Genomic DNA, 26,663 nt, shown 5'->3' with positions numbered 1-26,663 from the left:
GTAGGAATTTGCTTCTGTTAAAACCGTAACTGATTGAATACATTAAGATTTTTGATACCAGATTTTTTGCATCACCATATAATCAGTTCATCTCATCATAAAAAAGCCTCTATTGTTTAAGCCTGGCTTCACAAATACTTGTTAAACAGCATACTGGATTCAACAGGAAGGATGCCCCAGGAGTTCTTTTACTTGGAACTTGAGGTTAAAGAAACATGTCACATTTATTCTGATATTTACCTAAAAGGCCCATTTGAATTTGTTTTGAAGATAAAGGAATCTTGAAATATCCCTCAGAATCATTATCATATATTTTTCTACAAAATGTGCAAAACTGAAATAGCCTGTGTACCTACATGTGTCAAATAACAACTATTCCCATGTTGTACACCCAAAAAGAAACATCACTGCAACTCCCCATTGCTAAATCTTAGACAAAAGTCCCTGAATAAAGCCTGAAAAAAAGGTGCTTTATGAAGTTGTTCCAAATAGGGAGGAAACAGAGCTGTACTGAACATTCCAGTCCAGGTGGGAGTGGTTTAAAAACTGAATACAAATTGCAGTTGCTGTACCTGGCCCTTGAACTGTCACCAGCCTGCCCAGCCTCTGGCCTCAAATCTTGCAAAGTTTGAGAGAATTTTAGCAGAACTGTGAACAAGATACCAAATTCAGCAAAATTCACAGAACCAAAAGCCTGGCTTTTAAGAATACAGCCTTAGCATTTTTAAGTAATTATTCCCTTAATTGTAATTTTTTCCCTTTTTTTTTTTTTTTTTTTAGTAATAACTGAATATTGATCCAGAAAAAAAAATTTATGACAAAAATGTGACCTGTAAAGAAATGAGGGAGAGCAAGACAAGAAGTACAGCAGAAAAGACCAAAAAAATACCAAAACCTTTCACTAAGGAAAGAGTAGCTTAATCCTTGTTTGAATTGGTTGAAATTAATTTAGGAATTGATAAAAAGACTCTGTAATAAAGACTTCAAATGCTACCAAAACCAGCTTGTTTCCATTCTGAATGTCTCTTTTTATTTGTAAAGACTGGCATTACAATTGAAAAGGACTCAAAATGGAGTAATGTACACATCATTGGTGTTTCATGATGCAACTGATGGAGTCCCTGAATGGATATTGCTTCAGCTTTGCTTTTAAAAAATAATTTAACAATAAAATCTTCAACTCCACTATCGATCACAGGTGGCAGAAATGAAAGAAAGGAAAAAAAAAGAAACCAAAATTACTGTCAAATTCATAACATATATTCATATTGTTGGTTGATGACACTTGTTCCAGATGTACAATAAAGCCCACAACACTTTATTACTATGGATATAATTATTGTGAATGTTTTTTTCATGTTGATCAACTTGTTTCTGAAGGTTATTTTTTGATTGTTTTAAACTTGCATAATAAACATGCAATGAAATATTTCTTGTTAAAATGTTTTTTGCAGCTGTCTTGTATTCATACAAAGATTTCATAAAGTAGCAGTGTTGTATCAGAGCATTACCAAAATAAGAGCAAAAAGCTAAAGAGGAAGGTAAATGTGAAATGAACTTGATGAGAATAACCTAATCTTGTCCTGAGACACTCCAGTCTTGTTAAAAAGATGTGCACAATCAAATCCCTTCCTCCCAAACCCACCAAAACCACAAAATAAATATTAAATTGGAAGGGAAGACATAAAGAAAAAAAAATGTCATCATGCACTCATCTTCTGCATAGCTCAACCCACATATAGTAAGGCACTATTTCCCCACAACTTATTGTCCACAACAATCTTTTTACGGTGCTCTGTGAACTACATATAGTTCCTTCCAGGATGATGAAATAAACAGACCAAATGAGTGTTGCTACCATGTCACCCCATGTGTGATCTTTTAGACAAGGGTATCATCTGGCAGTTTCAAAAATAAGCTGTCTCAAGTCTCTACTTGTGTGTGCATGTTATGTATAGGGACATCTTTTGTCTGTGCAAGTGATTGGTTTGGTTCCAAAGTTGCTGTAATTTTTCATTGTTCTTTACTCCAGTGTTCTCAAAGCAAATACACAAGAAAATAAAAGTGCAGTTGGGTCATTAAAAACAGAGCTTTGGTGCTCCAAAATGCACACAGCTTTGGGTATTTAAGAAATCTTTTAGACATTCCAAAAAGAGCTGGGAAATACATGGACATTTATGTCCAGAAATCCTCATTTTTGCTTAGTTGAGCTGGTCTTCATATTGTTTTCGGAAGCAATCGCCAGCAGGGAAAAACTCCCAACACCGTTCTTGATACATTTTCCATACATATGATTCCTGAAAGAAACACAGTTTAAATTATTTAACTTGATTTAATGAGGAATCATAAACCATTACTTTTTCTCTTTTATTTATATATCACTTCACTTTTTTTTTTGATTCTGTGCATGCAAGGTTGTTGAACATCAATCTGCAAAATCACGTTAATTATTTTGATTAATTTAGAATAGCTTTTAGGTTTTTGTCACCTGTTCAAAAAGCACTGTCGAAATGCACAGAAGAGAACCAGATAGTTTAGTTCTTTTTGCACATCAAGGAGCACTGTAAAGCTCAATTAAAGCCGGCCACAAGACAGATAACAGGGTAAGCAGAATATTTTCTGTCATAGAAATTTGATTGAATTTCTGCATCAGTCATTTCAAAACATGTCTACAAACAATGCATAAAGTAAAATGACCTTTATAGTCAGTATTTTCTCAGTCAGTGGTGTTTGGTATTTCTTCCTTTCTGATTATTTGTTTGGGTAGGGTTCTGTCTCGAGACATTCCAAAGAATAGTAAAGAATATGTCCATTTGTTTCCATTTTAATCACACCACTTAAATGTGGTTTTTATGATGAAAATTTCATGGTAGAAATGACATGTTACACCAGTTACAGAACCATAGAATAATTCAAGTTGGAAAAGACCTTTTAGATCATTGAATCCAACCATAAACTAGTGACAAGTCTACCACTAAAGCATGTTCCTAGAAGTTATGTAGTATGAAGTACGCTCAATTTTCAAACTATCACCTATCCCTGTCACAGTATCAAAACTGAATAGTTAATAGATATCTCTTTTCACTGAATACAGTAGGATGCACTGCCAAGAAAACAAAAAATGCATATAAAAAAGACTTTCAAAAATCTCAGTTAGTATGAAATTCTCGAACCATAAATGGATGTTCGAAAATAGCTAAGCAAACACATAAAATCTCGTACTGGACAAGGCTGAGATTTATGCAAAGAAGATGATTACAGCATACATGTCAGAGTTCAGAAAGAGTAAGCTATATAGATTTATAGCAAATCATCCTTCCGGCCCAAGTCTGTAGGGTTATATATATGTGATACTATACAGTTCTTTTGTTTTTTGATCTGCAACTCAGGAATATTTGCTTAGTCAGCTGAAAGACTATCACTAGGAAAGAAAAAGACTGTAAATGTCGTACATTTCTTAGTGACTTTTAGTATACTAAAAGGAAGTTGAAGGGGGCACCAGAAGTTTGAATGAACAGAGAAGAACACAGTAGAAACCTCCAGAGGAAAGATCACATTTTTCGTCTTAGATATATGCACAAGTTCTTTAATATGGACTTATTCAGGAATGCAGACATAAAAGATTATATGCAGATGGTAATAATAAAAGAAAAAGACTATTAAAAAAGAATCAAAAGGGAGAAATGAACAGTGTTGCTTTCACAGAATACTTCAATGTTCTGTTTCTCATTATTTTTGTTTATAGTATGTATTTATATTTTGTGGAAAAAAAAATTTAAAAATAACAGCTTCAGATACCAGAAAAGGAAAAAGGGCTTCAGAATTGATACACTCTAACATAAAGCAACCAAAGTCTTCAGAATTGCTTAGAAGAATGAGAATTAGGTTCCATACCATACAGGTGCTATGCATCAGAAAAATCTTACTTTTTTCTAAGCCTGAATGATTTTTATTTTAGAATCACCTAATAGAGTTGTTCAACCTACCTGTCCTGTATGTTCGGTTTCATCTTTGTTAATAAGATACATCAGGAAAAACCTACAAGCAAAGAAACATCTATCATGAATAGAGTGTTTGGCAAACGACAAGGAGATGGATATTCTTCAGCATGTACAGTGATACTGCTGTTATGGACTTAGAAGTTCCAGACTTCTGTCCATGTTAATATTCTGAGACAAACTGAACACTTTCCCGACACTGTTGACATTCATTGTTCAATGAGTAGTATATTAAAACGTATGATAGTCAGTTTGACTTACTGTAGTTAGCAACTCAGTTTAAATGAAGATTTTCTAAACTTTCTAATCCGAAACTTAACAATAGACAACATTTTCTTGCCCATGAAAACCAACTTGGAAGTAGACAGAAAATGGTCATTGAAAATTTCTTTTTTTCCCTCTTCCCACACTGAATAAAAAAATGCTGAAGACATCTAAGAGATTTCTGCTGCTGGAATTACAGGTTGGGGATATTTTAGTAATGTATGCAAGATCAACTTGAGTAGAAAGGAACTTGTAATTTTTTAAAAAAAGAACATTAGTCTTGAGAGTTTGAGCTGATATTCACTGGGTGAATTTGAAAATTTCACTCATAAGAGACCTTCTCTCCAAACATATGTAAAACCATGTAATATGATCATGCACAAAAAGAAAAAAAAAACCAATTCCTCAGGCTGAGGCATTTTAAAGCAAGTATGCTACAGTATGCTATTTGTTCAGTATTTATTAAATAGGAACAAACCCCCGTATGATAATGCTTCCAATGTATTTTGTTTGCACAACCTGTTTTTCAGGTGAAAGGTCTTTATAGCCATGTTTGGCTCTGCAGTCTCATTACTTTGTGCATATACAATGACAGTTTAAGAACACAAAGACACAATCCATCCTCTGCTTCATACTGACAGCACTAGTATGACAGCACTCTGGCACTGGATTTTCATACATGACAGGAACAGTATGATACAGTGGTTGTAGACCTGATAATTGGCTTTTTTTAGTTTAGTGGTCACTGGTGCTCTGCTTGGATTTTTCAGAGGTGGACCTGATGCCCTTGGTTGATCCCTCTCGTCTCTAGTTCCTCATTATAGTTCCCCTACCTCCCTTTGTCCCCGGTTCTCTTGGTCAGCCTTAGCACTCCACACAAAATATTTTGTCCAATGTAAGCTTTTTTTAGTCTTACTGCTGTGTTTGTTCTCTCTTTCCATCAGTCTCCAGGCCAGGTTGTACTGCTCCTCTGTACCTTACACACCTCATTCAATTTTGCAATTTATGCAGTCTCTGCAGCCATGCATCAAGTTCATTTCTACCTACAACATACAAACTTCTTGTGCCACAACCAAGCTGGAAAGCAGGATATGAAACTTAGTTAGTTAATTCCTTGCTGTCGCTGCCCCAGAATAATACATTAAGAAAGTACAAGTGCACACCAAAGCTGAACAGCACTGACTATTACTTATGCAAATGAAGCAATCAGGTACCTGCAGAGGCTGCAAGGATCATGAGTTAGTGAGGAGTGCATTTTTAGCATACTCACAAATAATTGGCCAAGTTGTGCTCCTGTAGTGTGTGTGTTTCAAAGCCATGAGGCACTGTATCAAAGTAGTCATTTCCTATTCCACAGATAAAGCACTTCGTCTAGAAGAAAGAGTACAGAGCACTTCAGCACTACATATAACACCTGCCCTCCTTTTAGAAAAGGCAAAAAAAAGTAACAATATTCTTGAAAATGGCAATGCATCATATATAATGTGCACTGAACAAAAAGGCTTTTCTTTAATGATTCAGACAGGATACCTCAGTAAAAACACTTGAATAGGAGCTTAGCTACCATCAGAATAGTTTCCTGCTGTTTTAAAAAAATAAATCTTTGTCAGTTCTAAGTGAACAGGTATCAGGAGACAGAATGGTATACAATGATCACAGCAGACTTTTTTAATGTTAGGCAGCACTTACTATGACACATGGCAATATTTACCTCAATGCTTGTCCAGCTGAAACTGAATATGCTGCAAGTTCACATTACAAAGTAAAGCTTGTTTGCAACACTTTCCTGACTTCTTACTTCAATGACAGAATAGAAAAACCACAAAGTACAAGATACTTTCACACATATATTAACCAAACAAAATTACATATGAGATTAAATGTAACACGACGGTGTTAACACCCTGTATTAGAAACCTCTAGTTTGAAGATCCAAAAGACTTAAATAGCCACTGACATGCAATTCATTATAATTCATATTGTATGGTATCAGACCATGTACAGGACTATATTTTTCTCTTAGTTTGAAAAATTATCCACTAGCAAAATCATATTTTGACTGAAAACATGTACTCGTGAAATCTAAAATAGGTGTGTTTCAGCAACTGAATATTCTTACCTCCATGTCTTCCTTAACTTGCTCTTGCTGATCTCTTAACTCACCAAAAGCATCAATAATTAAACCTAGGGTTTAAGTTAAATGATAGTTAATGTTCAATAACAATTGTGACAAAGAATATCTGGAAATTCAGGGATAACATAACTCTGATAAAGAATATTAAATGAGAACCTTCTGTAGAAATAATAGAAACCAATATACATTCCAAAGGCAAGAAAACCATGAAGAAAAAAGAGCAAGCCAAAGAAACACCAGTAACATGTCTGGCAGTACCATTTTGAATTATAAATGGGACAAGCAGACTTTATTCCCAGTGCTCTAGTCTTGACTTAGTATGTTAAGATATATGTGGGTTTCTGTGCCTTGCTTTTCTCTATGAAGAGAAACATGGCCACAGGTTGACAGTGATTAAGGCCTTAATACAGAAAAAATAATACTGTACATTTAACAGAGATGAGATATTTATTACATGGCAGATGCAGAGAGGCCCAGACCTCCATGCATGATGGAGCTCAAGATGGTTGTCAAGTAGTACAAGGTTCCACTATTGGAGCTCTGACAAAAGTAAAGGGTCATTTGAGTGAGATACAGAAAGAAGATGAAAAAGAAACACAGGCTCTATGGCTCACACTGTAAACTGCTTATAACCTTCCCTTCACTTACTCCAATACAAATAAGGACTAGCTCCACAATGACTATTGACACTCCTGTACCCAAATCTGGATAGTTAAGGACTCTATTCTTCAGCCACTCACAAAATGAAGAAATGAACCACATGAGATATGCCAACTCAGGGTATAAAAAAATTTCCACCCTCCCCAAGCCCTTTAAAAAAAGCCCTTCTGCTTGAGTAAGAGTAATAAACAATTTACCAAAAGCTCAAAGTTGCTTCTTGAATTTCCTTATAGTGAGGGAGAAAGCACCCTTACTGCTGTCAAAATTATCCTAAGTTAGCTGTCAGCAGACAGAAAGCAATGAGGTATCAGTATTTATGACAGCACATGAGCCCAGCAGAACTGTTTATCAATTTTTCCAATATTGAGAATACGCTTTGGTTAACTTGTGAGAACTTTAATAAAAAATTACCTTTAGGCATTCTTGACAATATTTTAAAGGTATAGCATGAAAACAAACAGGGGTTTAAGTACTCCAGGTAATATCAGTAAACATAATTAATGTAATCATAATAAAAAAACTCCTTGACATGTCAAAATAAGGTATCCACTATCCAGATTACAACAGTGCAATAGTTTCACTGAAATTCCAAAGCCAGCTAACAGCAGCCTACTTTCCACTGTCATTAAGCAGGCTGTACTAAAGCTATTTCATATCAAGCACATTTTACTCTTACACACTGTTCAAATAAGGAAGCATCACACAAAACAGTAATTTTATGTAAGAAAATATTTAACCCCTTAAAGCTATGGTCCAATTTTCACACCACTATCACCAATCCGAAGATCTGCCAGATAGTAAAGAACTCTTATCATGTCGGCAGAGGGAATGCTGACAGCAGTACTAATTTTGTCCATGAAAGCTCATGTAGGTTAGGTTACACTGAAGGACAATTTTCAGTTGTGCCACAAGATTTCTATGGAAGATTTTAGAAAGGGCAGTGACAAGACAGAAATTGCAGTGACATCAGTATTCTTAGCGTAAAACATTTTTTTTTTCCTATTGATCCAGTTAGAGCCTGTTGATTTTAGAGAGACTCAGAAGAGCAGTGTGTGAGTCAGCTGGGTGTGATTTTCTATATAAACCTATCCTTTGTGATCTGCCCTGCTGTTCCATCTGAATCTTAGGTTTGTGATTACCGCAGCACTGAGACCTTTGTACTGCTAAATAATGCTTTCAGTCCCACTGTGGATTACAAAAACATACCTTGGATAATTGCAAGCAGGATGACAATCACAAAGAAGAAGAAAGTGATGTCAAAGATAATCCTATAGATTTCATATTCATCTCCTGCTGGATCTTCTATTTCATCACCAATGCCTCCTCCTGCACGTACTCCAACATACATATGAAACATGTAGCACTAGAAAAGACAAAACAATGTAATACAAAGGCTGTTTGCAGCTAAAAGCAAAAATACCCAGTGTTACAAATTCAATAATTGGTAGAACTGGTCTATGGTCTAGGAACTATGATATGTCAAGCCATCTTTTTCTCTCCTTTGAGATTATGCATATTTCTGATGGAGGGGAAGTGCTACTGTGCAGCTGAAGCTGCAGTATTTCCTGTTCTATCATTATGTAGCAGTTCAATAAGATCAAAAGTTCAACTACCAGAAGCCCAGCAGCACCCCATGATTCATGTAAAATCATTTCAGCAGTGTAAATAGGAAACATTATCACCACCATAGCCATCTCCTTTTCCAATTTCCCAGCTCAAAAGTGAATATTTTCCCTGTTTTTAGTGTTTCAAATTCAAACTTAAAAATAAACAACCAACCCCCTCAAGCCAAAATAAAACAAAAAAAAAACCCCACAATGAAGCAAAACATCTTTGTGAATGGTTGTGCAGAGAACAGGCTAATTATTGAAAATATCTGAGAATAATACTGGGAAACTATGATATAAAAACTGGCATAATAGGTCTATCAGAGCAGTTACCTGGGATGCTGACAATACAAAATTTCCAGTTTTATCATGTTATAATTTAATAGAAAATTATGGTATCACTCTTTAGAGGTCTAAAGCAGATGATTCGTTTTTTTCTTTAAGCACTTTTGCAAGCTGCAGGTAAAGGGTTCTCACCCTCTATCAAAAAATAGTGATGACAATAACTAACTCCTAAAACCTCACCATACAAAAAAATCCATTTTTCTATTTCTATGCCACACTGTCCCCAAAATCCCTTCTGTAAGAAATTAATATAGTACCATATAATGGTGAGTGACCCTTGCCTGAAAAATCTAACAATTTCTAAAGATAGTTTATACTCCAAGACTAAAAGGTAATAATTAACTTAATGAGTGAATTTAGTGTTACTTATGTAAAAAGTTTTGGTTTTTATTTCTAAAAGGTTATGTATATTAATTTTCTTCTAAATCCCATTTCAAGTCTTAGTGTTTTCACAAGATACAACCCTGATTTTACAGCATATCACATGTTATTCTAACTAATTCCTGTAAAATATTATAGCATTGTGGTACGAGTATTTTCAGATAATTACAGAGCAGGTCAGATGATCACTTCATGAGATCTCTGCTCCAAGCAGGGCCCACTGCAACCTCAGAAAAAAATGTTTTATCCAAGTAAGTTCATTACAACTTCCTAAGGATGGAGGTTATAACAACTTCTTTGAGCAACGTGAGCCATTTGGCTCCCCTCAGTCAGAAAACATATTTCCACTTTATGTCCACAGTCTCCTGCCATGCACTTCCTGCTAGGAGCTTGGATGTGTCTTCCCAGTAATCTTTCTACAGACAATGGGAACTCCTCATACCCACCCTCCACCCTGAGACTTCCTCTTCTCTAAGCCAAACAAGCCCAGTTTCCTCCACCTTTCTTCCCATAGCAAGTGCTCCAGCACCTGACAATTCAATAGCCCTTCACTGACTTGTGCTCCAGTTTATCTGGTTCTGGTGGTGCTGAATGTCCCAAACCAGACAAAAATAAAGACATACTATTCTAGTTTATCTATTTAGTTTAGTTATTTTAGACATATCTATTTATTTTATAAAATAAACAGTTTATCTATTTTAATTGGCTTTTAAATGTTGTCGATTCCCTGGAAGAGATTCATGATGCATAGCACACTGAAATACATTTAACATGATTTTTTACATGATTTTTCTTTTTTTGAGAGACATTAAGGACAATGCATCTTGGAAATTCTTTTTGGTTTAAACTCTACCAGTCACATCTGCAAAGCCTGTCACTGTCTTAGTTAGTACAAAATAATTTAAGACAGTTCTGAACACTGTAGTTACCGAACTGCCTATTAAAGACACCTACGGTAATTCATGCTAAGAAAAACTGATGGATTTCAAAGCTGCTTGCCTATGAATGACCTGTTGAATTTCAAGATCTAGAAATACTGCTCTTTAGCCAGCTCAGCTTCACAGCTTGTAGTTGTCTTGCATTTTTTAAATAGCTATAGCAAAGTGCAGTACGACATTTCTTTTACACCTTTATGGAGGAGTTTTTTGAGAATACACAATATCTATCTATTTGTTGAGGGTGATCATCATATTTGTCCCTTTGTTTTCAACTGCAATCTTTCCTGCCTGCTGGCCAATGGTATGACTGTATGAATACCAATTAACAAGAAGGTCAGGACAAAATCACAACAGCTTGAGGAAAAAAATTTAAAAAAAATTTAAAAAAACAAACAAACAAACAAAAAAAAAAAAAACACACAAAAAAACCAACCAAACAAACAAACAAAAAAAAAAAACAAACAAAAAACCAGAAAGCAGAACAAGCCTTACTGTTAGCATATCATCACATTTCATGTCTGGCATGTCACCATCTTCACTCTTGTTGTAGAACTTGCGGAAAAAATTGAATGCCACTACTGTATACAAGTATACCACTACTGCCAGTAATCCCACTGTTAGGACAAGCTGGAAGAGAAAATTACAGAATGGATTCAACACCACTATGGAACTGTGATTTATCTTTTCTTTAAAAAAAAAAAAAAAAAAAAGGAACTAACAATAAACTGTATGTAGTAGCAGCAGGGAAACTTTTACTCTTTATATATTTTTGTAATACAGAGTAATATATCTGCATATTCTCATGCAAAGATTGTGTATTTCTTTTTTTTTTTTTTATCAAACAATTACAAAGACAAACTACACAGAAATATAATTACAAAGACAAATCTTAGAGATAGATAGACAAGGAAACATTGATTAGAATCATATGGAATCCCCAAAATCAGATGGAAGATCTGAAAACTCACTACCTAACAGTAATATTACTATCACCTAATACATAATTAATTGAAATACAGTTATCTACTAATGTAATAGGAAAGCAACTTTATTTTTACATCTATGAAATAACATATAAAAAGAAGCCTGTTCCTAATATTTTAATATTTAATATCAGAAAAGCAGCAAGAAGTACTCCACTGCTCAACTGCAGCATCATTCAGATTTTGCTCTGAGCTTAATGGAAAGCAGGTGGGAGGGGGCTTCAGTAACCTGTAAATCGATATTTCACTTGTGTAGCTCCCAGATCTAAAAAGTTTCTTATAAATAATCCCCCCCTTAATTCATAGGCAATTTGCTAAAACTTCAGGACTATTTTTAAAAGGGATTTTCTGCTTACAAATCCCATTGTCTAGCTTCATCATCCGCTCAAGTTCTAGAACTTATGATGAAAGAACATTTCTGCTGTCAACCTGCGGAGAGCCTTACTCAAGTAATGAAGCGATCTTTCTTGTGTACTCCTTAAGTAAAAAAGCTGAAAAGAGATGACAGTTGATACCTGTTTGCCATTGTGGGTAACTGATGACAGGATAGTCCGCAATGTCTTGAATCCCATTGCAATGTCAAGGAGATGAGCAGCAAAGAAAAAATTGTTGTAATGGCCAAGGACTGACATGGTCATGTACCATGCTAGGTAAAGGAAAGACTAACAAAAAAACAAGTACATTCAAAATAAAATTCATGGTTTTCATCTATAACTTAATTCAAGACAATAAGGAAAAGTAGAAATTTCTCAAATATGCTTTTTTTAAAATAGAAGCCAGTTCTTTTTCAACAGAGAATTTTCTAGATATTGTTGAGAATTTTCTATTCATGCAACAACATTAAATCCTCAAATACAAAGTCAACAAGATATGGGCAATATCAAGAAATTCAGAATTTATACTACAAAAACTAAGTTTGAAATTCTTAAACCCCTATTTGTAAATGTTGCTACTGTAAAAAGATTTTTTCTGATTTAAATTACTTTTAAAATTAATTTCTAAATAATTACATTAAAATATTAATGCCAAAAGTTAGTTAATGACAATTACAAAACAATGCAGGCAACAAAAGGAATTTTATAATTAATTTTAGCTACTAAAACTCCTATTTAAACATATAAGTATTATTTTGGTTAACCGTGAATATTAATTTCATCTGATCCTCTATCAATTACATTTTTTTGACCTTAAAGACAAGTATTTACAAGAGAAATTATACTACATCCCTTAGAAAAAAATACTAGTCCCAAACAAACACTGTTTACAGATCATGTTGTGTCTAGACATGGAGGTTTACTGTTTCCACTTTTCCTGAGCGGAAACAGTAAACCTTCAGATTACACTTTGATTTTCCATCTGTCCTAGTTCCAAAATAATTTTTCCCTAACCATTTTTTCTTACCAGTAAATTAAGTAACTAGTCAAAAAAAAAAAAAAAAATTGTAAGACTGAAAAATCTTATGGTGACTGACTTAAACTGCATTTTAACATTCTTGCTTATTTCTCCTTTTTTTTTTTTTTTTTTTTTTTTTTTCCTTTTAAAGACTCCCTTTTTCAAATTATTGAAATAATTTGTATCATTCTGTGGCATATCTTACTATTGGTTTCAGTGATACTAATTTAGCAATTTGAGATACCTTAACTATATTTATCTGACTGTGCTTCAGGAATATTCAAGTGTTCATAATAGTTATGAACAACAGGAAAAATGGCAATTAGCATTTATACAGTCAGTTTTCTAATTCTACAGTGCAGTGCTTTCTTATTGCTTCTAATAAAGCATATCAGAAATAGGGCAGGAATTGACTGAGGTTCTATTAACTACTACCAATGTAACTGAAAATATTTTGTAAATATATATATGTAAATATACAGAAAATCTTCTTGTAGTAAAATAAATAGAATCCAGAGTATTTCACACCTCTCTTTGAAGCACTTTGCATTAGCAAGTGCTTAGTTCATTTTAGAAGATGAGTATATACATATATGTATAAACTGAGAAACTTACATTATCAGTGAAAACAACTCCTAATTTCCACATCTGATACTTAACATCAATGGAATTTAGCCTGTAAAAATAAAAAAAAAATGCATTTTATAGCAAAACACATCTGGAAAGCATTAAACATAATCTGTAGGAAGTGCATGGTCACATAGCAGGAGTTAACAGTTGATCAATTTCTTCAAAAGCTGAAATACATTAGAACCTTGTTCTAATTTAGAATTTTACTCTGAAATTAATCTGTCAAAAAAAAAGGCCAAAATCAAATTCATAAGTACTGTTTTCAGTTCATCAGACCTAATGCTGATTGATTTCTAAAATATTATCATGCATACAAGTGAAATAAGCTGTCTTTAAAAGCTGTCTTCTCCATGGAGAAGAAAATATTTTATTTTCTTTTTAATGCAACCCACCTAAGCCTGAAGTAGCTAGTCAAAAAAGGTAACCGAATTTGCACCCTAAAATGCCAATTCTTTACCTTAGTTATTATAGCATACCTTGAGTGACAAAATTAGATGTCATTAAAGACAGACAAGTTTAGATCAGATGAATCTCAGTGCTTGTTCAGAAAATTGACCCATTTTTCTAAGGATATAAGGAAAATCATTAATGAAAATAGGATAATTCTTACCAGTTAATGAGTTTTAACATAGGTACTTAGGAAAAACTTCTATTAATGTTACTTTTTTAAAAATAGAAAGCATCCCATCAGATAAAAAACATTTTTTATTAACTGCCAACTAGGTAGGAAATATCCTTTTTATTGCACTGTGTCAAAATTTCGTGCCAGGCATTGAACAACATCAGCAGGTGATACTTCATCAGGAATGGTGCCATTTGACCATTACAAAAAAGAAACCATTGAGCCAAAACAAAACAATGAGTTACAGCATGCCTGTCATCTTTCTGTGTGTCTTCAAGACAGAGCAAGAACAGATTCTTTTGAGGTATCCTGCACAAAGCCTCTGCAAGGATCCACTAGGCTTAAGATTCCCAAGCAGACAATCAAGGGGGAGTTATTTTACATGAGCATCCATAAGGGGAAAGGTTTGAAACTGAGATTCCTGTACGTGCATCTAAGGAACAGGCAGGGAATTTGGACATTAACAGCAACTGTGCCTGCCTCTCAACCACAACAGCTGAAGCCCCTACCCACCTGCAGAAGCACACTTCTACTTACACAAACAGGCACATCTACACTTTTGTAAATCCTATAGTGTCATCACAGCAAGTATGAATCTTGAGACTTCAGGTGTAAAAACTACTGCAAGTACAATTCCTTACTTTTTCACTAGCCATTCATTACAGGCAAGAGATATACTGTCACTTGAGGAAAAAGTCTACTGTTTTTCCAGGAACAATCCTGTTCTCTGAGACAATACATTACTAAAAAGGGGGTTACCCACTCCAGATTATTTTGAAAACCTAGGTTATTGTTTCTCATGGAAAGGAAGAGCAAGACCCTTTAAATTCTTCCACATTCTGAGGTCAGCTCCATTCACTGTACACTTCACATTTAGGATATGGTTTAATTTCTCACCAATCTGTAAAATCTTCAGATCTTCCAGGAGAAAATTATTTACAATTTTTCTGTTCTTGAAAGTGGAAGACTTATTCTTCCATGTCAGCATTTGACAGAAGCCCTGCTAAGTTTCCAAATTAGCCTTATGTCAAAGCTCGCAGTAGATGCTTAAGCCTTATCTGCCTCTTCTGTTGACTCTGACTAAACTAATGATCTCAGAAACAATAGCAGTAAAAAGGCTAAAGGGACAGGGAAATAACGATGGCATCTCTGAGAATTAACTTTCCTGTTTGTGTCTTCCATATTATTTTCTCAAATATACTACATCCATGATGCATCTAAATAAACACCATCCACCCAAAAGAAGAAACAAATTCAATGGGAAAACAGCACCACTGTCTCAAACTCAGTGTGCAAAATTTAACTGTCTTTATAGCTAAAATCTAATCTACAGGGAAGTTGCAACCACATCATCCTTCTTCTGAGTTGGTTACAGTGAAATAATACTGCAATATATTTAAATAATTTAAATATTAAAATATTTATACATTTAAATAAATACACTTTAAAAACATTCAAGGATGCATCAAGAGCTGGATGGCTCTTCAAGAATCAGTAAAATGCAGATTTTTTTTAATGCAGTATATCACTGGGACAGGTGGAAGCTTTTGAAGCATGTTCACCTGAAAGTAGAGTGCTATAAGTCCCTTGCAAAAAGAAAGATGCAAATCCAGGCTATTTTTCCAAAGGAAAGGGAGATATAAAGTAGGAGCTAGGGGTCAAGGGGACCTGTTCAATTGTATTGAAGATGAAAATGCTGCTCAGTGCACCTCCCTTCTGTGTTGTGAGACACAGCTATCTGGTCTGTGCCACCTCCTCCTGGCACAGGCAGTGCAGAAGCACCAGAGCTGAAACCTGTACCAGGTCACACCATTCTCTATTTTCTTCCCAAAGTACTGCAGTAAGGGATCAGTTCCAATGCTTTTCCCACCTCTCTCTTCACTGCATGGTACATGCACGTCAAATTTGAAATCTGGAATATGTGTGAGTTTTAGTAGCTTCATTAGTATTCATTTTTGAAACTGTGAAAAAGTGGATAAAAACATACCTTCCTGAAGAGTATTTTTTTATGTGACTGGTTCTGCAAATTTTTATAATAGTTTTTTATTTTTCTGCAACATATTAATCTGTTATGAGTATGAAATTATTCCTCCAGGGAGAACAGGAAAGATGAATGAGATCAGAAATTTTTTTTTACTGTACACAACAGGGAGGAGATATCAGAGATGTTAAAAGAAAAGGTATCCTTCAGACATGATTCTTAAATATTTAATCAGCCTTCTTCAACTGCTTCATTCTGATCTGTTTTTTCAAGATTATTCACAGAAACATTATTTAAATGTTTTTCCCCTCATATGAGTAGGAGCACACAGGGAAGGGAAAGTAGTTTTATTTTGGTTTTTATAGCAATAATAAAAGTAGTAAGTTTTTTCCTAAACTCAAGCATGGGTCCTAGTGTAATTCAGCAGGAACAAAACAGTATGGAAGAAAGCATTCAGGAAAATACTTCTGCCACAATATTTAATTTTTTTAGTACTGAAATGCAGCAGAGCCTTTACACTGCACCTGAATGACTGTTCAGACAGACTCCTGATTTATTAATATCCAACTTTTATAAAGATGGATAAAAGAGCCATCCTTACAAAATCAGCTCTCACTTCAATGCACTTCTAATCCACCAATAGTCTCACTGCCTACTTCTCATAATCCTTGCATACCCATAGACAAAATGTTGCTTTTAGAGAGAACTTTATTTAAACCCTTACATCAGAATCTCTGTAGCATTAAAATTCCATTTGTGAAAATATGCTCTATCTAGTTGATACCTTTTTTATAATGCAGAACTGGAAAAAATATTTCTTGCAGTGCTTTATAAAAGCCTGTTCTACAAAGGAGAATTTACTACTCTGAATGTCTAGGGGCTTCTCTTTATTTCTGTCTCCCAAATGATATATAAATGCATAGTTTAGGGAAAACAAATTATAAAAGGATGTGAAGATTAATCATGCAATTCCAGATTTTACTGGTCACTAGCACTTAAATTTATTTCCTAACTTCTTTATAATCAGAACACACAGTGCCATTTTTGCTCATTCTTCTCAGCATTGCTGAACTGAGAACTTGCAAAGGAGATTCCAGCCCAGCTGTGATGACACTGTCAAAAGAGTGGGAATGTGATGTATTCAAGCTGCTGTGCACTAAACTAAATCTTCATACATAAAAACCAGAGGAATCCTGCATATACATTATTTATAATTAAATAAATTTGCTGTATCATTCAACATAAGAATTGATTTCTTATGCAAATATACATAAATGAGCAATAGATGTTTTGTCTGAATGACAAACCTTGAATGCTTGATTTTAACTTACAAAAACCCCAAGAAAATTTAAAAAAAAGAAACAAAAAAAAACCCCAATCACAAACAAACTGTAGGCAAATGCTTACACAGCAGAAAAGGAGCTATCCTTCTTTGGTTTCTTCTTTTCTCGTGCATCACTAAAATCAAGAGCAGCTTTGTCCATTCCTAGTAATTCGCTGATCCTGTCACGGCCATAGAATTCACCATATTTATCCATTACCTAAAGTTAGAAGGAATATTCAAAAAAATTCATTAGTGGGGTAGATCAGCAATTATTTGGCCTGGATCTGAAGACAAGAGGTTTAACATACCAGGAGCCTGAAAACAGTGCTTCATGACTATGGATGACATTGTGATTACAAGATCTTGAACACAGAGTTATGGCAAAAATCTACTTTCAGTGAATTCAAACTAGCCCCTATCTCTTCCTTAAAAAATTTAGCATGCTTCACAAGTAATTTTGCTAGAAATATACTTGCTTGTTTTCATTCTGACTGAACACACAGCTCCTTCCTAAATATTATCAGTCTCTTCTCATTTCAAAAAGACTACACAAAGAAATACAAATTTTTCCATAACAAGATCATAACTCAGTGAGTCCTGCAGATGAAGAGGTATTTTGTCAGCTTTCTAATAGGAAAGGCTTTAAATATTTATTGATTTTTTTTTTCAGATTTTTAGAGAAGCTTTTTTTTGTAGCAAGCCTGAAAACAGTGCTACATTATATGGACTATTTTGTAGACTGGGGATTGAAATACAAATACATATAAAAGAAGACATTCATTGCAAAATAGCATATTTGAAGACAGTTAAATCATACAGCACAGTTCCTCAGCCAAAGCTAAAGTCTTCCACACAACTTAAAACCATACTCCTTTCCTTTTGATTTGAGCCTTCCTTGACCATCTACATTGACAGAAGCAATGTAGAATTTTATTTTCCTTCCTAAGTACTCTGTGAGAGCTACTGCTTCCCCTTTGCTTAGACAGACATGTAGAAATCTCTATATAATAACTTAAAATATGAAAAAAAAATTTCCATAGCAAAATGAGTACACAATTCAAAGGAATCTTTTTGGTCAGGTTGACCTAAGACTGTTACAAAGCAGAAGAACTAAGAGTATTAAAAAACATGTTTCCAAAAGTATGATACAAGATTGGCATTAAAGTGTGAAGGAGTGGTAAATGTGATCCAATAATGTGCACACCCTCCCTTTCAATTGTGGCCAAACACACTAAAAAGATTCTTCTTGCTGTAAGCTGTTGTACAAGCATTAGATTTATTTCTGAAGAGTAAGCTGAGAAAACATTTAAAATAGCATTTGTAAGAATGCTCGAGCCTACTGGACTACAGTGGCACAGGGGCAGGTAGGAACCCAAATTATGGATTCACAGTGAATGGATGCTCTGCCTGGTCCCTCCCAGGGCTGCCCCAGGAGAGCCTCAGACCCAAATCTGAAACCATCCCAATGAGTCACTGGTAAAAACTCTCCAAATCACCTGCCAGACTAAGAGGATTACTGCCAAGGGATGCATACACTCTGCAACCCACAAGTCAGATGTTATTGGATGTTACAGGGAGAAAGCAAAGATGGAGAAAGGGATGGATTTAGGTACTTGGGGAAGAAAAACCATGGGAAAATAGAAAGGTAAGGGGCAAAAAAGGCCAATACATATATATACCTTTCAGGGAGTTATAGCTGCCTGATTATGCCCTGTACCTAAATATCTCAATTTGTCCTGTCTTCTTATTTATTACTTTTTAACATTCCATTGGGTGAGGGACACCATTCCCTGTGTATGGTGGTGAATACATAAATACAGACAAGACATTTTACAAAATTTGCATTTTGCATACAAAATTCTTCATGTAATTTCATTAATGTATTTGAATTCCTGTTTTATACAAAATCTGTATGTAGAAAATTTTTGAAATATATAAAAAAATAGTTGTAAGAATGTGGTAAGGAATTTTGTGTACTTCAGAATTGCAAATCTCGAAATCTACATTGAGTCAAAGCTATATTTCAAAGAAGGGTAGTCCACATTTCTCCCATCATGAACATAAACATGCATTAGAATTTTATTTTAACCTCATAAATCTTTTTAAAAAATAAGCCTTACTTTTCTTTTCACAAACTTGTCCCAATAGTTATTTGGAAAAGACCTGAAAACACAGATAAACAAGATTACATTTTAGACAAACATATACCAATTCTGTTTCTAAGAGTCTCTGTGTGGTGGCTACCACTAGTCAGTCACTTGTGAATGCTATGGAATGAAAGTTGCCAAATGGTGTTCAGCCTACCATGTAAATGTGAGAAGCAGAGCCAATGCCTGCACATAGGATTCTAGAGCAGCTGCACACCACACACAGCCCCAACAGGCAGAGAAACAGAATTTTAAGTATGTGATGCAAAGCACAGCTCACTCTTGAACTTACAGCAATGCACAACCATCATCATTATCCTTGCCAAAACAAATCCATCCTGTTTCTTTTTTCTTTTATGAAGAGAAATAATTTTAAGGCAAAAATTTGGGAATGCATAAGATTAAACAGTAATAGTAAAAATTATAGTAAACATTAGCCTTGCAGGTGCCTGAAAATGTTGTATATCCTTGCCAGAATTATATCTCTAATAACAGTTTATTTTAGACAAGATGGATGAAAAGCGTGTAATTGGGGAAACAGAAGAGCAATTACTTACAGGGCTATAATAAGACAGAGTAAGGAAAAACTCACTGTGTGTTGATTACAAGTCTATCCCACTGTCCCTTAATATCATCCTCTGATGGCTGCTCAGTTATATATAGCCCATCAAATTCCAACTTCCTTGCCACCTCCTTTTCTCTCTTAAAAATAACCAGTGGAACCTGCAGTTGAAAGAAAACACAGGAATTATGTAAAATGCACTGATATGTCTACAAACTTTAAGAAAAACCAGTTGTGAAGAAATAAGTATCAAAACTGAAGAAAAAAAAAATAGTACTTGAAAAAATTAAAAGACTTAACAATTTCCCAGAACACAGAAAACGTATTGATACACTAGGGTCAGGTAATTCAGAATCATTAAACTACAATGTTCTAAACAGTTGTAAAAAGATGTTCAAAACACCTGAAGAGGGAACCTTCAAATAAAAGCAGTTTTTCAGTAAGGATTAGAGGTAGTCAAGTGAAAGAGACCTAAAATATCTTTTTAATCCTTCAAAATTCTAATTCCAAATATTATTTTGGGATGACATTTTTTTATTTCAGTTTGATACCCAGAGATGCTACAGGCTCCTTTCATTTATTAAAGAATTTCTGAGGTTTCACAGTGGGAAACAAAGTGTTTTGCTGCAGAGAGCAAAGACTCTAAGCAACAAAAAAGGACTGTCAGCAGCTGAGACACCTAGCCAGGCTTTACCTACAACTCTCTTTCACCAGCTAGATGACTTCAAAAGTACATTTCAAGAAGGCAGATATAAATAGTGGTCCAAGCTGAGTGAATTTTTCTAAGAAATCTGTTACCAAAAAAAGTAAACTCTACTCTTTCCTGGAACTATTTCACAGATCCCCAAAATTTACCCATCTTAGATTATCCATCTTGACCGTAATAGTAGTCAAGATTATTACTATTTCAGTATACTCATGGACATGGATATAATGAAATAGTAATAATGAAAATCAAGACTACTCCAGAAACATGGTGATTACATTAGATACTATAAAAAAGAGTTCCAACACTATTTTCAGACAGCTAAATGAGAAAAAATGTAATGGGTTGCATGCTAAGCAATATTTAGAAGCAAACTTATCACACACAGGCCTGCAGTTCAGAAGATTTTGGACCTAAAGATCTCCAAAATCGAGACTGAAACCATATTTGGACCATATTTTGGTTTCAGAATAGGAAAGAAGTCAATTAATTAAGATAAATACTGATAACAATGTTTTTTCCCTTCTAGTCAAAGAATAAATGTTAAAAATTAAAAAAAAAAAAGTAGCATAAAAGGTCATAGTAGAAACAAACTAAAAAGTAGGAGGTGGGAGAAGAAAACATCTCAAAAATCAGAAACCTAAGCTTTCAAGCTGCATGGCAAGTAATGGAACAAAAAAATGGTTCAGTATCTATTGACCTGTGGGGATACTTAAAGTAGAGATGAAAATCAACACTAAAACATGATGAACATTTCCTCGAGCTACAAATGCAGATCATGTCTCTTAGCACAGAACAAATTACTAGCCATTGAAAGAGGAAAAGAAAAAAATTAAGGACTACACAAGACCTTAACAGAGATATAAGGACAAATGAGCAGCTGGGTCATATCAAGGGTCCATTTAATTTAGCACCATCCTGCACTTTGACTTACAGCTATTGCCCTGGAAGTGTGTAAAAATAGGGGAAGTACGTGTCAGATATACTTCTCCCAGCTCCAGAGATTTATGAAATTTGGTTTTGTTAAACCACAATCAGCATTTTGCCAACCAAAGTGGCATCTTTAGTTTTCACATCCCTAACAGAGATCTTCTCCAAGACAGTCCTTTACAAGATGCTTAGGCTCCTGCCAAAACACTACCAGCAGAGTGTGTGTGTAGGAACAGCAGGCATTTTATAGAGTCACAATATGCAGCAGCAGTAGTCCAAAATGCTGCACTCTTTTCAAATGACCTAATTGACAGACCAGTCATGCAGCATCTGAAATTGCCACCTGTGTCATGTGTGTTCACACCTTGTCTTTGGCAGTCACAAGCAGCTCCTGAAGCAGGTTACTGCTGTAACTGTCTGACAGCAAATCAGACTCTGGCCTACAACCTCCTGAACAGACACATCACCTAACACACACTTTCTGTGTACATCACACTAACAACCCAGATTTCATTACACAGTGCCCCAACCTGCTTAAGCAGGTTGACTTTGTTCTAGGTTATACTGCTAGACAGATTAAAAAGTTTAGACCTAGAAAAAAGAGGAGTTTTTTTTCTTACTTTCAAACAATAATACCCTATGATGCAGAAGAATGAGATGACTGTGTGTAGGATAGCCAAAATCCGCAGTGTGGGCTCCATGTAGCCACTGCTTTCTTCCAGGACATAATGCACTGCAATGACCCTCTCATCATCACTTTCCAGGATGTTCAACTTGGTACTTTCACCATCAGATACCACAGGAAGCTCCTTTTCTTCTGTCACAGCAGATGTGGAGACCTGTTTAAAACACTTAATATTGCAGCTGTATTCCTTTGGCAGGAGCTTTACAATACTACAAGCTAAGTTGTTGAGCTGAAAAACTGATGCCAAAGACAATATAACAGTAAAAAAACTTTAAAAAATTTTTTTTTACATAAAAATGTCCACAAAGAATACCTCAGCAAGACCTTTTCATCTTGTTACACCAGTCCATGAAAATATGCTTTTTCTTTTCCTTTTTCCCACTGTCTGTCCATGTTACCAAATCTGGTCCATGATGAATTTTGTCACTTCAAATTCAAGAAAGGGCACAGCCCTCTTAGAAGAAACCCCTGATAGTAGTCTTTATCATCACAGCTCTCTGCCAGAAAATTATTCAGGTCCAGACTTGAGTTGCATTAATGTTACTAAAATCTTGACAAAATCAGAGATATTCTAGACAGCTTATAATGACGTGACTCCTGGCTGTAAAAACTTTTCAGGAGAGCATAATGGCACAAGAAAACATCTCAACTGATATGGATTAATTTAAGTTATCTGTGAAGTCTCAGCTTGGCAGGTTCAGTGTACTGGAAAATAGAGCATCTGAGGCAAGGGTGTGCCTCTCAGCCTGCTCCCTTTGTCCTAGCACAATGCTCTGTCAATAGCTATTTGTGTAATGGAAGTCTATTTTTACTTACCATAAACATTTCAGCTGTCATCATGTTAGATTTCTGAAGGGGTAGGATGAAGCAGGCATTTAACCTGTTAGGTCAGGCAGTTTTACCATAATATATTGGCTACAAAACCCAGATGTTTTCCAGTGTGCAACTTAAAAAGTAATATTATGAGAAATTTACCTTATAGAAAAGAAGGATGAAGTTGATGGCAAAAGCAACAAATAACGCCAACATCCTCATGTTGTAAAAGTTTCGTGCAAAATAATTCTGAAAAGAGGACAGAACATAAATATACTTTGCCTAATAAAGATTCAACCATCATTAGTAAATTGCTGCTGAGAGGGTTCTTTTTTTCCCTTATGGAACTTTTTAATAGCATAATAAATATAAAAAAACCAAACCAACAAACATTTTGAGTGATGTACAAGTTCTACTCCACACAGGCTATACAAATTCTACTCTACACATGCAATAATCAATATAGGGCATTCTGTTTCCCTCCATTCATAAAGGATGAAGGATTTCTAATTGCCTCTTACATATATTTTATTATCTTCTCAATACAGTTGGCAACAACACAGAGACATCACAATGTAAGAGTAATGTAATAATACAGAAGTCTCTATCTTCCCTATACTTCAATATTCAAACATACAGCAAATTGCTACTTTTACCATAAAATAAAAACCCCTGCATCTAAGTTTATCTTAAGTATTTTCTATTCCTAAATTAACTGCATTTTTACCAGGCCAGCAAAAATTCATGTGTGACATGATTACCATTAATAGAAAGCTTTTCTGACATTCTGTCACTATCAAAAGGACTGCAGAAATGTACCTTTTCCCTTCCTGACACACACAAAGATTTACAGCACACATTTTGAATGTTTTAACATTCCAACAGGAATTCTGTCATTTTTCAGCCCTAATCATAGATGACTATTAGACAGTCATATCTGAATGATTATCTAATATAAAATGAAACTATTAGAAAAAATATAAAATATTTTTGACTATCTAATATAAAATGAGACTATTAGAAAAAAATTAGCTAAATTCACATTATTGCAATGGGAATTGTAGCCTAAAAATGTATCTCAGTTCAAAAGCCAAACTTAAACACTTAATTTCCTTAACAAGATTTTGACTGCAGTTTTGTAGTTTTGCTATGTTCTCATGCTAGAAGTAGGCCACCCCTACACAATTATATACTATATACATAGCAAAAGTATATTTCTTTTTGCTTTGCATTTCACTCTGGTCTCAGAGAATATGAATCGATTTTAAGCAGTTACGGAGCAAATATTATCTGATATTTTACTGAGAGACTCTTAGATGCAGTTTTACGTTTCCATAAAGTCTTATTTTCTACAGGTTTTGAAAAGCTTGAGAAATACTGACTTGCTACTTTGCAAAAAAAAAAAAAAAAAAAAAATCTGCAACATCTTTTCTTGCTCATTTCAGGTTAAGCATTGTCTCTTAGTTGATTCTTTTTATAGAAGAGCTTGTGAATTCCCAAAAGTGTCTCTCTGGGAAGGAGAAATCCTACTGTCTCACTAGCTGCTGTAAAAATTCAGGAATTTTACCCACATTAAAATGCGTGGATGTTTTCCATTGATGCACAGGCATCTCTGAATGTCTAGGTTTGGGACAATAATTGTCTTCCTAAGAATTAATATATTGTATACTAAGTTATTTGTGTGTTTCTTTTCTCTAACATTCCCATTTAACCTTTGCTTCATGCCCTTTTTACGGGCAATGGTGGATAGAAATGTGGTCCAGCAGATGCAGTTTGTCTTTATATTGTTAGAATATGGTGGCACAAGTCTCTGCCAACAACTAAACACAAGAGTTAGATAACAACTTACAAGAAGCTTCTGCTGATACGCAATGATATTCTTCCAGAAAACTGATTCCTGAACTTCTGGTTCTCCATATCTGTGCGTATGCATTTGTCTTAATTTCTGTTTCCCTTTGTCTTCCTTGGTTTTCTCTTCTTTTTCTCCATCTTCTCCTCTTAGGATACAAATGAAAGCCAAATAATATGTCAAATTAATAAAATTGCTAAATTAAAATCACACCCTGAAATAGGCTATTGCATCCTTTAATGAGGCTCAAGTAGACATGATTCATGCAGTTCATGCACATGACAAATACCCCTCTTCAGTCAAAGTGTTGGCAAGGGTGACAGTCTGGTTAAGGCCACAAATGAACTCACTGGTTCAGCACCCTGAAGTGGGAATGCTAGCTGGTAGTGGCAGGCAATCAAAAATCTACCAACCTTGCTATCAGAAGTTCTTCATAATTGTGCACTGATACTTGCAGTGACAAAATGTCTGTAAGCTCACAGCTCTATGTCTACATGAGTGCCTACATGTTTAAGTGCACCCCTCCAACCTCACGCACTTAAACAATCCAGTTCACACAAAGGCTGCAGAAATCTTTGGTTCTTCTTGCACTTACAAGTCAAACCTCAAGTTTTAAATTCTGCATTTCTGCCCACCTGATGAAGCCATAAGTATCCACTCCAGGAGGAGATGAAGTAAGATTTTGTCAGCATCTGGTGTGTGAGTATCACCATGCTGTCTCATTAGAGAAAGTCAGAGTTTCACGGGCTGCCTTCTCCAAACATATGATCTAAAGAACTGCGAATTGTCTTAGAAGTTAACTTGAACTGTCAGCATGATAGATGAAAAGATCACAGAAGTCCATTTGAAGCTAAACCAGAGTGAGAGGCAACTTCTAAATTACATTATTTCTCTGTTCCTATCTACAAAGAGAATGACTGATGCCCAAAGCCAGCTCCTCTTCCTAGAAGACATTTGATAAACTTTCACTTGAAAGTTTGTCACATCAGGAGTAGCTTCAGGGCGGCTAATAGCACCAAGCACTGTACTCTTGGCAGAGAATACAGATATTACTGCAACTCACACAGTCAAGGAGAGCAAACAACAGTGAATGGCCTTCAAAAGTCAGGAAGATGCTCCCTCACAAAGTTACAGTGGCCAAGCTAGAAAATTGCTGCACTGATTAAGAAGAAGAGTTTTTGTCATGGACAAATACTTGTCATCCCAGAAGAGCAGTAATTATTAGAGTTTGAAACTAAGGGGTCTTCGAATTTTGACAGTGATAAATGAGCTACAGAAACTGTGCACAAAAATGTACATGTGTCAGGAACCATAAAATACAAGGATGAAGATTCACAGTTTTTACTGATTAAAACCAAGTAACCAAGTACTATATTTTGCTTTCCACTATTTTATTCTGAGCTAATGGCATTAACATTAGATTTTAACATGTCCTAAAAGGGTTCAAATTATTATTGATCAAATATCTTCATAAAGATGTTAGAGTACTCTGTAATTCATTAAAATTTTAATGGAATGTTAAGATTTTGCAAAATGCAAATAACTCAAAACATGTCATAGCAAATGGGAGAGGGTAAAGCAGATTCAGTCTCTACCACTGATGGATAGCAGGTCCCTGGAACTCAGGTGCTCTTACAAAGTTTTCAAGAAATTTTTTTTCCAGCTTTAAGACTTACCAAGAAAAGAAAAATCAATTAAGCACATTCTAAAAG

At 34.9% G+C, this 26,663-nt stretch overlaps 1 protein-coding gene across 1 annotated transcript in view; it reads right to left on the bottom strand.

Annotated features, from left to right (window-relative positions):
* Positions 1-1,238: 1,238 nt before the first annotated feature.
* Positions 1,239-26,663, bottom strand: part of RYR2 (ryanodine receptor 2) — a 381,210-nt gene continuing 355,785 nt past the window's right edge. Inside the window, exons 91-104 of the mRNA XM_041413766.1 lie at positions 24,952-25,099; positions 23,265-23,351; positions 22,225-22,443; positions 19,999-20,129; positions 19,380-19,422; positions 17,343-17,476; positions 13,318-13,378; positions 11,826-11,972; positions 10,820-10,954; positions 8,263-8,419; positions 6,382-6,446; positions 5,533-5,633; positions 3,987-4,038; positions 1,239-2,297 (exon numbers count right to left, since the gene is read on the bottom strand). Of these exons, the coding sequence (XP_041269700.1) occupies positions 2,202-2,297; positions 3,987-4,038; positions 5,533-5,633; positions 6,382-6,446; positions 8,263-8,419; positions 10,820-10,954; positions 11,826-11,972; positions 13,318-13,378; positions 17,343-17,476; positions 19,380-19,422; positions 19,999-20,129; positions 22,225-22,443; positions 23,265-23,351; positions 24,952-25,099 (1,576 nt within the window). The 3' untranslated portion in view covers positions 1,239-2,201. The remainder of the gene's footprint in view (positions 2,298-3,986; positions 4,039-5,532; positions 5,634-6,381; positions 6,447-8,262; positions 8,420-10,819; positions 10,955-11,825; positions 11,973-13,317; positions 13,379-17,342; positions 17,477-19,379; positions 19,423-19,998; positions 20,130-22,224; positions 22,444-23,264; positions 23,352-24,951; positions 25,100-26,663) is intronic.

The sequence above is a fragment of the Onychostruthus taczanowskii genome, unplaced genomic scaffold (assembly GCF_017590055.1).
Source record: "Onychostruthus taczanowskii isolate IOZ18803 unplaced genomic scaffold, ASM1759005v1 scaffold104, whole genome shotgun sequence".
Classification (NCBI taxonomy): Eukaryota; Metazoa; Chordata; class Aves; order Passeriformes; family Passeridae; genus Onychostruthus; species Onychostruthus taczanowskii.
Note: the sequence above shows the minus strand (reverse complement) of the source record. Positions and strands in the feature narration are given on the sequence as shown.